This window comes from Nerophis ophidion, linkage group LG06 (assembly GCF_033978795.1).
Source record: "Nerophis ophidion isolate RoL-2023_Sa linkage group LG06, RoL_Noph_v1.0, whole genome shotgun sequence".
NCBI classification, from domain to species: Eukaryota; Metazoa; Chordata; class Actinopteri; order Syngnathiformes; family Syngnathidae; genus Nerophis; species Nerophis ophidion.
Window position 1 is genome coordinate 33,451,886 of NC_084616.1, and position 12,192 is coordinate 33,464,077.

The window sequence follows — 12,192 nt, forward strand, 5'->3', positions numbered from 1 at the left end:
TAGCAGTTACAAATATGCACCACACTGTGAACCCACGTCAAACAAAGATGACAAACACATTTCAGGAGAACATCCGCACCGCAACACAACAGAACAAATACCCAGAATCCCTTGCAGCACTAACTCTTCCGGGACGCTACAATATACACTCCCACTACCACCAAACTCCGCCCATCCCGCATTTTTTTTCCATAGCTTGAGTGGATTTATTTTGGAAAACCTTGTTACATTGTTTAATGCATCTAGCGGGGCATTACGACAAAATTAGGTATAATAATGTGATAATTCCACGACTGTATATATCGGTATTGGTTGGTATCGGTATCTGTAATTAAGAATTGGACAATATCGGGATATCGGCAAAAAAGCCATTATTGGACATCTCTAGTCGGTGGTAAAGTTTTAGAATAAACATGAGCAATTCATAACATTTGATTTTGGTGTACTCACCGCCTGTGAGCCAGAAGGGAAGCTGTAAATGATGCAGATACACCCGTAGCCTTCGTGACCTGGAAGCTGCAGGTACGGATCTCGCTCAACAATCATGGTGCCATTGGCGGGCTGGTTACCAATCAACTGGCCGTAAACAAGCCGACACACAGGACAGGCCCTCTTCACCTTGAAAGCTTGATCCAGGCAAGAGCGGCAAAAGGAGTGGCCACACTTTTCCAGGGTGGTCTTCTCCACAATGTCCCCCATGCAAATGGAGCATGACGTGTTGTCCTCGGCCTCGCTGTGGGAAGCTGTCTCACAATCCTTCTTGTGGGCCACCTCGTGGAACATGGAGCAGGCCTCTTCTTCGGCAGCCTTCCTGAACTTCTGCTGCTGCTGTCTCTGAGAGCGGCGAGGCTGCGGCGGTGGCGGCTGAGCGTGAAGCGGGTTCCCCTCTCCTTTGGGCTCCAGGACCCCCACGCAGGGCAGTAGGGTCCTCTTCCGTTTGGAGCCGCCCTCCTGCTTGCTCATCTCTTTGCGGGCGCAGCGGCACAGGTCGATGAAAGCTTTCCTCGCCTCGCTGGAGACGGGTGCGTCTGTAACCCCGGAGAGCCTGGAGCCTCCAACGGGCTGCAGCCTCACAGCACAGCAGCCACCTCGCTCTCCCCGCCGGATTATGCCGGCGCTCATGCCCTGTTTGTGCTGGAAGTCGAGGAGCCACGGCCTCCCGGCCGCAGCCAGGTAGTCCCACACAGCCTGTGACACCAGCACCTCATCACTCCCCTGGCCGGCACGCACACTCATTTCATCAGATGAAACTGCACACATACATGCAAACACCATTAAAAAAACAAAAAGTCTCTCATACACAAAAACACTCCAGTCTAGTTTAGTGCTACTTTCTCCATGATTGCCTTGCATGCACCACGTTGCACGTTTTAAGCAAAGCCAAATAAGCACGTCGTCAGGGCTTTTTTGTCTCCTATATCACAACATGTCACATTTGGCACAGCTGCGCGTGGCGTCACGTCAAAACACTGCGTGACGATCAGCTGATCGCACATTTGAGGCTGTAAACAAAAAGGGGATCGCATGACGTCACGACACGCATAACCACACACAAAAAAACAAATGTTTGGCATCTTGTTTACCTTGTGAGCCCATAAATCCCCTCAATGGCAATGAAGGCTTCCTGCAGGAGAGAAGAGGAGACGAGAGCGCGATGAAGGTGTGGAGCCAGTGTTATCGCAGCTATTCGGCGGTCGGCCATTCTCCGCAGAAGCGAAGGGGATAATTCAGCGATTTCGCAACATCGGGCTTCTTGGTCGATGTGTTTCCAGATGACAGTCAGCAGACCTTCCGCTTCCTCCCTTCTTTTTGTTGCAGCTTTAACGCTACTTGCTATATCGCAGCCTTGCTAGTCGGCTAACAGCAGGAATAAAGAGAAGAATAGGTGGCCCTGTGCAGTTTATGAGCGAATACTTCGTCTTATCTTGTCCGGACGTGGCGTCCAAAGCGAGCTCTGTTCACTTAAGTTGTCTCCGTGCGACGGCGAACGTTCAATAAAGTCTGGTCTGTTTGCGGGAGCGAGCCACTTTTGTCCTCACTGCTTGCATTAACACCAGCGACGCGTGCACTATAGCCAGATCTAATCTTTTTTTTATGCTACAGCAAACAGGTTTTCCTAACGGTTTATTTATTTATTCATGAAGATTGCAAACAAAAGTGCAACAAGGCTGTACAGGAAGTTCGTCACAGCGTTGCCAATGATTGGCTGATGTTTATTTTTCCTGTGACTCATACTTCAGTCGTGATCGTCGGTCTACGAGCCATTTGCGTCCAGAGAAAATACAATGTAAATCAATTCATTTATTTATGAATATACATTATATAATTATTTTTTCCTTAAAAACAATTTTAAAAAGTATCCTGCACATTGATTTTAAACAGAATTTAAAATATCATTTTAAATTAATTTTCAAAATAAAATTTTACTTTAGCATAATATAATTAAAATCCATCCGAAAGGTTATATTTTTACTAGGGCTGTCAAAAATAAAATTTAGTTCATGTGATTAATACAGATAAAAATATACCGCATTAATCATGTCTAGTTGCAGATTAATCACGCAAGTCATTTTGAGTTTACCTAAACCGTGGGGGTCTCCTGGCCGCTCGGGCAAATCGTATTATATCTAAAAATGCATTTTCCCATCGATAACGTGACACCGCAATACGAACGTGGGCCGAGTGCGCACTCTTTTAGTCAATTAGTGTGTGAGGAATTTTTGAATTTTGCTAGTGCTGTCAAATGATTATTCTTTCAAATCAAATGAATCCCACTTTTGAGACAAGTTAAAGTACCAATGATCATCACACACACACTAGGTGTGGTGAAATTTATCCTCTGCATTTGACCCATCCCCTTGTTCACCCCCTGGGAGGTGAGGGGAGCAGTGGGCTGCAGCAGTGCCGCGCTCAGGAATAATTTTTGGTGATTTAGCCCCCCATTCCAACCCTTGATGCTAAGTGCCAAGCAGGGAGGTAATGTGTGACTCAGCCGGGGTTAGAACTCACAACCTACCGATCTCAGGACAAACACTCTAACCACTTGGCCACTGAGTAGGTGAGTAGAGATGTGATTAATCATGATTAATCACAGTGAATTACTCGCTCACAGAATTTAAATTAATGTTAAAATGCCCTAATATTTTGACACACATACAATTTAACTGTCAGATTGCATACAGGAACATTTTTAATGAGATCTTTTTTTTTCTTAGGTGTTGTATCGGGAAATAAAAGTGTGCCACTAATGTTCAACTATACTGCGTGCCAGAAAACATTACATTCCTCCTTCATGGCATAGTGGGTAGAGCAGCCGTGCCAGGAACCTGAGGGTTGCAGGTTCGCTTCCCACCTATTGACATCCAAATTGCTGTCGTTGTGTCCTTGGGCAGGACACTTCACCCTTTGCCCCCGGTGACGCTCACACCGGTGAATGAATGATTGGTGGTGGTCGGAGGGGCCGTAGGCGCAAACTGGCAGCCACGCTTCCATCAGTCTACCCCAGGGCAGCTGTGGTTACAGATGTAGCTTACCACCACCAGGTGTGAATGAATGATGGGTTCCCACTTCTCTGTCAGCGCTTTGAGTATCTAACAATAGAAAAGCGCGATATAAATCTAATCCATTATTATTATTATTATTAAAATGAAAAATGATGCATTACAAAGATGTTTCAAATCAGGGGTCCCCAAACTACAACCCCGCGGGCCGCATCCGCGTCCAAAATCTGCCCCGCGGGAAGTCCCAAGTTAAAACATTTTTTTTGTAATTGTAGTTTTTTTTCAAATCTGTCCTTTGAAATCCCTTTTCTACTGTTTGTTACTGTTTGTATGGATGGGAAAATGTATTTTCCCACCCATACCGTGACATCATCGCACTCTGAATGAATATGTATATATATATATATATATATATATATATATATATATATATAATATATGTGTATATATATTTATATTTATTTATGTGTATATATATATATATATATATTTGTGTATATATACATATTTATATGTGTGTATATATTTATAATTAAGTGTGTGTATATATATATATTTATATTTATGTGTGTATATATACATTTATATTTATGTGTATATATACATTTATATTTGTGTGTATGTATATATATTTATATTTATGTGTGTATATATATATTTATATATTTGTGTGTGTGTATATATATATTTATGTGTGTGTATATATAGATATATATTTATATTTATGTGTGTATATATGTATGTGTATAAATATATATGTATGTATATGTATATATACTGTATAAATGTATTTGAATATATACTGTACATATTTGTATGTATATATATATATATATATATTTATGTGTATATATTATATGTATATATCTATATATATTTATGTGTATATATATACATATATATGTATATTAATGTGTATATATATGTATGTATATATTTATGTGTATATATACATATATATTTATGTGTATATATATGTGTATATACATACGTATATTTGTATATATATATATATGTATATACCCATATATACACATATATTTATGTGTATATATCTACACACATATATATATATATATATATATATTTATGTGTATATACACATAAATATGTATATTAATGTGTATATATATATGTATGTATATATTTATGTGTATATATACATATATATGTATATATATTTATATATTTATGTGTATATATATGTGTATATACATACGTATATTTGTATGTATATATATATATATATATACCCATATATACACATTTATTTATGTGTATATATCTACACACACACATATTATATATATACATACACATATATTTATGTGTACAGTGGGGCATAAAAGTATTTAGTCAGCCACCGATTGTGCAAGTTCTCCCACATAAAACGATGACAGAGGTCTGTAATTTTCATCATATGTACACTTCAACTGTGAGAGACAGAATGTGAAAAAAAATCCAGGATTTCACATTGTAGGAATGTAAGAATTTATTTGTAAATTATGGTGGAAAATAAGTATTTGGTTAACCATTCAAAGCTCTGACTGATGGAAAGAGGTTTTGGCTCAAAATCTCACGATACATGGCCCCATTCATTCTTTCCTTAACACGAATCAATCGTCCTGTCCCCTTAGCAGAAAAACAGCCCCAAAGCATGATGTTTCCACCCCCATGCTTCACAGTAGTTGTGGTGTTCTTGGGATGCAACTCAGTATTCTTCCTCCAAACACGACGAGTTGAGTTTATACCAAAATGGATGCATGGATGATACAGCAGAGGATTGGGAGAATGTCATGTGGTCAGATGAAACCAAAATAGAACTTTTCGGCAAGACGTTAGCTGAGCTGGCTGCGCCGAATCGTTGGATTCAGGGACCAGCATTCCTTCGCCGTCCACCGGACAAATGGCCATCATGTCCTAGCATCACGGAGCCACAGGACAGTGATGAGTTGAAACAGTGTTTTTTGTGCTCTCACACAGACCAGTTCACCACCCAAGATACCAAATCTCACCCGGTTCAGTAGCTGGAGAGAGTTGGTCAGGGCTACGCAACAGTCTTCATGGGGCGGCAGCCGACCCTGCTTCACCTCTGTGCGATCTAAGAGACGCTGAGGTCCACCTGCTCAAAACCAGTAAAGCAGACTGCTTCTCTGAAGAAATCCGATGCCTCAGAGCCGGCAATCATGTCCCACCCAGCAGCAGGCTGAGTACACTCGCCCCAGAATTAGACCCTACATTGGGTCTTATACGGGTTGGAGGACGCCTGCGCCGTTTAGATAGCTCTAGCCCCACTAACTTTCATCCAATATTGTTGGATCCCCGTCATGCAGTCACCACACTCCTCATTAAAGAGATGGATGCTCAACTACACCACCCTGGACCTGATAGGGTGTTTGCAGACATGAAGCGCTACTACTGGGTTCTGCGAGGAAGGCAGGCTATCAAGAAGTATCAGAGAGATTGCACTGATTGCATGAAGTGGAGAGGGAAGCCAGTGGTGCCGAGGATGGCAGACCTGCCCCTCAGCCTGTCTGCGGCTGTTCAAGCCTCCATTTTCCTCAACAGGCGTGGACTGCTTTGGGCCGTACATGGTCAAAGCTGGGAGGCGAAGTGAAAGGCGCTGGGGTATCATTTTCAAATGTCTCACGACGAGATGTATACATCTGGATCTGCTCACTAGCCTCGACATAGATGCTTTCCTCCTCGCACTGGGACGGTTCGTCGCACGGAGAGGCACTCCCTTTGAGAGCTTCTCTGACCAGGGGACTAACTTCAGAGGGGCAGATAAGGAACTGAAGGAGGCCTTTGCAGCAATGGAATCACAGTTGCAGAAAAACAGATTAGGTTCCGTCTTAACCCACCAGCATCTCCCCACTTTGGTGGTGTCTGGGAGCATGAGATTCAATCAGTCAAGAAATCCCTACAGGTGGTCATAGGTGCACAAGTGCTCCAAGAAGAGGTTCTGCTCACACTCCTCATCGAGGTGGAAGGCATCCTCAATGCCAAGTATTTAGGATATGTATCCTCGGATGTGGCCGATCCAGACCAACATGTTGTTGATGGGGCGGCATGGCTCTCTCCCACAAGTTGCCTATGCTCCTGACACCCTCACCAGGAGGCGCTGGCGTCATTGCCAGATGATGGCCGACCACTTCTGGACACAGTTTATCAGAAACTACTTGCCCTCTCTTCAAACCCGCCAGACGTGGCGCCAACACACATATCATCTCCCCCTGAACACAGTTGTGATGATTGTTGATCCTCAGCTTCCACGTGCTCACTGGCCAATGGGGAGGGTGGTGAAGCTGAATGCAAGTGATGATGGATGTATACGGACTGCTGAAATCAAAGTTGGCGAGAATACTTACCTGAGACCAGTTGCTCGGCTGGTACAGCTGTTAGCTCTTCCTGAAGATAATCCCGGTTAAAGGACTGTTGTGGGAATTTATGTTTGTTTCAAAATAGCCATTCAATTTAGGGGGCGGCTGTTATAAATTCCCTTTGTCAGTGATTAAGATAGAAGATAAAGTTCTCTATTGAATATGTTAATTGTTGAATATAATTGACTATTATTGTTGACGTAACAAGCTATTAATATAGTCGTGCATCTTTAAGATGAGTCTGTTTAAGTCAAGGCGTTTACCCGGCAGCTATGTTTTACTTCTCGGGGTCCTTGAGTTGGTGTGTAGAACAGTGTGCATCTGAGTGTGTACTTAGCTGCTGCTGCTAAAAGTTACATAAAAGTTGAAACGTAAAAACGGTGTCCTTATTCTCTTACCGGAGTACGCTTACGGGTGAAGAGTCCCAGCACAACAACAACATCATCAGTTCATCCATATGGTTATATATATATATATATATATATATATATATATATATATATATATATATATAGATAGAGAGAGAGAGAGAGAGAGAGAGAGAGAGAGAGAGAGAAAGAGAGAGAGAGAAAGAGAGAGAGAGAGATTATTTTGTTCTGTAGTTGTGTAATGACTCCTAAAATATGTTTGGCATCTTTGTAATTCATAAGCTTTCGTTGGAACCAGGGGTCCCCAAACTTTTTGACTCCGGGGCCGCATTTTGTTAAAAAAAACTAAGCGGGGGCCTTCAAAGTACTCAAAGCGCTTTGACACTACTTCCACATTTACCCATTTACACACACACATTCACACACTGATGGAGGGCGCTGCCATGCAAGGCGCTAACCAGCACCCATCAGGAGCAAGGGTGAAGTGTCTTGCTCAGGACACAACGGGCGTGACGAGGTTGGTACTAAGTGGGGATTTAACCAGGGACCCTCGGGTCGCGGACGGCCACTCTACCACTGCGCCACGCCGTTCCATATATATATATATATATATATATATATAATAATTTTGTTCTGTTGTGTAATGACTCCTAAAATCATAAGCTTTCATTGGAAACAGGGGTCTCCAAACTTTTTGACTCCGGGGCCGCATTTTGTTAAAAAAAAAATGTATATGTATATATGTATATATATATATATATATATATATATATATATATATATATATATATATATATATATATAGATATATAGATGTATAGATATAATTATATAATATAAATTATATATATACATAATATATATATAATATTTATATAATATATAATATAGATATATATATATACACATATGTGTAAATACATATGTGTATATACATATACAGTATATATACATATATATGTATTTATACACATATTTGTACGTGTATATGTATATATGTATATATGCGTGTATATAAATATATATATATATATATATATATATATATATATATACGTAAATATATATATATATTATCCATCTATCCATTTTCTATCGCTTATTCCATTTTTGGGGTTGCGGGGGGCGCTGGCGCCTATCTCAGCTACAATCTGAAAATCAGTTTTTTGGCTTTAAAGGGATGCCCACACCCTCATTCTGATGACAGAGGGGAGGCTAAATGCTGCATTTTGAAAACCTCTGGTCAAGGATACAACATTTTCAAGCTACCCGTCCAATGACAAGACTCTGTATTTAAATATGATATTGTCTGGGTGTAAAAACCGACTAAATAAAAGTAAAGTATAAATAATTGAACTAGTTGCATATATACACATGTGACCGTTTTATCGCCTGGAAAATATTCCCCCTTGGCATTTCTAAGCATTCTAGGCATTCTTCATTCCCTTTAGACAACTTGTACTTTATGACTGTCCTATTCTTTCCTCACCCAATGCATTAAAAACCGTTCTCGTCATGTGACCCAGTCCACAAATTGATTTCTTCCCTTGAACACTGCCAAGTCAAATTCTACCAACACTGACTATACTTGTGGTCCCTTGTCCAAGTCCACCTGCTAAATCTATCTCCAAACTATATTTTAATGAAAGTGGGACAGTGCTTTGGCCCATGAAAAAAATGCGAGATATAAACCAACAGCCTGTATTCCTAAAGGGTATTAAACTTATACAGCTCAGCCTCACTCTGATATTCTAGCCAGCAGAGATGCTACAGCAGCATTTGGGTATGTCATGTCATGTCTATAACTTGTATTTACTGTGCACAGACTTTGTTAAAATCCCTTATTCTAAACAATGCATTGTATATTTGCGATATAATTTGTTTTACTGAGTAATGTCCTCAGAGATACTAAGATAAAAACATACCCGAGAATGACATCAGGTGGATATTCCAGGATAGGAGGTTCAACAACTCTTAAAAGTCTAAACCTGAAGTCACAGTTGATCTACCCTAAAATGGGAAACTTTGAAAGTCGAGTTACATAACAGCTAATTTGAGTTAGTTCAATCAATCCTGACTATACATAGACTTTGAGTTAAGACCACAATATTAGTTTAATCAATCCTGAATATGTTGACTCTGAATTAAGACAGTAATATTACTTTAATCAATACTGAGTATAGACTCTTGATTTAAGACCACAATATTAGTTTCATCGATCCTGAATATGTTGAAAGAGTTAAACCAAAATTTAATCAATCCTGAATATGTTGACTCTGAGTTAAGACAATACTATTACTTTAATATACTGAGTATAGACTCTTGAGTTAAGACCACAATATTGGTTTATTTATCCTGAAAATGTTGACTCTGAGTTAAGAATATAATATTAGATTAGTCAAGCCTAATGTTGCCACGGCGTCAAAGCCACAATAAAAAAGCCATGATCAATCTACAATTCAGCAACTGGGGACCGAAAAGGAGTATATGATTAGGTTAAAGTTAAAGTACCAATGATTGACACACACACACACAGGTGTGGTGAAATTTGTCCTCTGTATTTGGCCCATCCCTTTGTTCACCCCCTGGGAGGTGAGGGGTGCAGTGGGCAGCAACGGTGTCATGCCTGGGAATCATTTTTGGTAATTTAACCCCAAATTCCAACCCTTGATGCTGAGTGCCAAGCAGGGAGGCAATGGGTCTCATTTTTATAGTCTTTGGTATGACTCGACCGGGGTTTGAACTCACAACCTACCAATCTCAGGGTGGACACTTTAACCACTAGGCCACTGAGTATGAACACATTTTCATAAAGTAATACAGTAAAATAATATTGTCCTGAAAGGAATGATAATTACTGCCACATAGTTTTGAATGCAGCACTACTGCCACAGGTTTGAATGCAGCACTAGATTGATTTAACATTTTCTCTTTTTCTTATTCATAGAGGTAAAAAAAAGTGGATAACTGATATGGAATAAAATGTTATTTGTATTCAAGTGCAATCTCACCAGTGAAAAATGCACATGAAGGCAGCTGAAAATAATATTTATCCATCCATCCATCCATCCACCATCCATTTTCTACTGCTTGTCCCTTTTTGAAATATTTGACATGTAAGACAATGCAAACAAATTAAATTTCATTGTGTGGCTACATGTATGTTTTTCTAATCAGGCACTTAAGAGACCAATTTGCTTTAAAGTAAGAAAACAGATACTTTTTGAAATAAGGAATATAATGTGACATTTCAGGGGGGCTTTGGAAGGCTATTTTACTCGTAATATAGCTCACATATATTATTAGATATATATACTGTATATGTTTTTAAAAGTAGATTTTTTTATATATGTCATTAGTTATATGTACAAAAATGAAATATAAAAAAATCTACTCTTAAACATTTTATTCACCCCACGACCCCGATAGGGACAAGCGGTAGGAAATGGATGGTTGGATTTTTTTTTCAAGTTCATTTAAAATGTTATTTTGACTAAAGCATATTAAAAATACCTGAAAACAAGTTAAAACTTTTTAATTTTTTTGACAAGATAGTATGTAACCTATACACTTTTACTGTGTAATTTTAGATATGCCCAGCGTGCTCCACCGTGGACATTGTACAATAGTTTTGAGGACGCTGCAGTTCCCAGCAGGATACAGTACTAATTGTAGTTTTTTTTATATTAATGACAACGAAATAATGTATGTTTCTCTTTATTAATATTTTTAATTTAAAAAATCCAACAATTGTTTTAGATATCTAAAATCAAGGATTCTTTTTTTTATTGACTAAGATATTTTTGACAATTTGCTTCAGGTTTATGAGGAGGGAGAAGACATGAAACAAACCTAGAGCTGGTTAGGTTCCAGGTAAGTCACCATAGTAACTAACTTAAGTCTGACTGCAGCCATCTATTTTCTACCGCTTGTCTTTTTCCATTCCTTTTTCAGAAAGTATGCCCACAAGATAACCACTTTAAAGATCCAATGTCACAAATGTTTCATAGATACCTGTACCTGAGTGTTCCTTTTGATGTGTAGACTACAACGTCCCTGTCGTGTTTGCTTGCGCTTATAGCACACAAAAGATTGCAGATTATAGCACATAAAAGCCGAATATGTGAGGACGTCAGAGCTATCTGATTGGAGAGAAAGTACTCTGATATTCAAGATACTGTCAGTGTCATTTTGCTGCATCTTTATACCACAGCAGTCCTTTGTTACTGTGAATGTGTGCCAATAGGATGTAGGCGACTACATCAGTGCAACTGGATTGGAAGGCAAGTTAGTTGTTACTGTGAATGTGCGCCAATAGGATGTAGGCGACTACATCAGTGCAACTGGATTGGAAGGCAAGTTAGTGCATGATGATTTTGTCTATGACCTTGCCTTTCATCTATGAACACCAAAGCTATCACATACACCGGATGTGATGAAGATTATCTTTATTTCAAATTTGTTATACACTAATGTGAAATGCTATGAACACAAGATTAATACAAAGATAGTATCATGATCTCATCAATTTATCATTAGCACAATGTAGCATAGCATTAGACACGACACAGCACAAGCGCTGCAAAGAGAAGCTGAATGGAAAGAGACGTGACCAACTATACTGAATTATATTTATATAGCGCTTTTCTCTATTGACTCAAAGCGCTTTACATTGTGAAACCCAATATCTAAGTTACATTTAGACCAGTGTGGGTGGCACTGGGAGCAGGTGGGTAAAGTGTCTTGTCCAAGGACACAACAGCAGCGATTAGGATGGCGAAAGCGGGGATCGAACCTGGAATCCTAAAATTTCTGGCACGACTACTCTACCAACCGAGCTGTAGATAGCATGCTGGAAAGGTAAAAAGATTAGGCAGTTAACATTGGATGCATTTTTATAATAACTGATAATAAAATAATGTAGAGTGTGTGAAGCACACA

At 39.5% G+C, this 12,192-nt stretch overlaps 1 protein-coding gene and 1 long non-coding RNA gene across 2 annotated transcripts in view; one reads left to right on the forward strand and one right to left on the reverse strand.

The window, feature by feature from the left end:
• Window positions 1-2,203, reverse strand: part of dtx3 (deltex E3 ubiquitin ligase 3) — a 13,411-nt gene extending 11,208 nt beyond the window's left edge. The window contains exons 1-2 of the mRNA XM_061903469.1: window positions 1,584-2,203; window positions 451-1,250 (exon numbers count right to left, since the gene is read on the reverse strand). Of these exons, the coding sequence (XP_061759453.1) occupies window positions 451-1,250; window positions 1,584-1,596 (813 nt within the window). The 5' untranslated portion in view covers window positions 1,597-2,203. The remainder of the gene's footprint in view (window positions 1-450; window positions 1,251-1,583) is intronic.
• Window positions 1-11,125, forward strand: part of LOC133554554 (uncharacterized) — a 22,989-nt gene extending 11,864 nt beyond the window's left edge. Inside the window, exon 3 of the long non-coding RNA XR_009807141.1 lies at window positions 11,072-11,125. This is a non-coding gene — a long non-coding RNA (uncharacterized LOC133554554). The remainder of the gene's footprint in view (window positions 1-11,071) is intronic.
• Window positions 11,126-12,192: the final 1,067 nt, after the last annotated feature.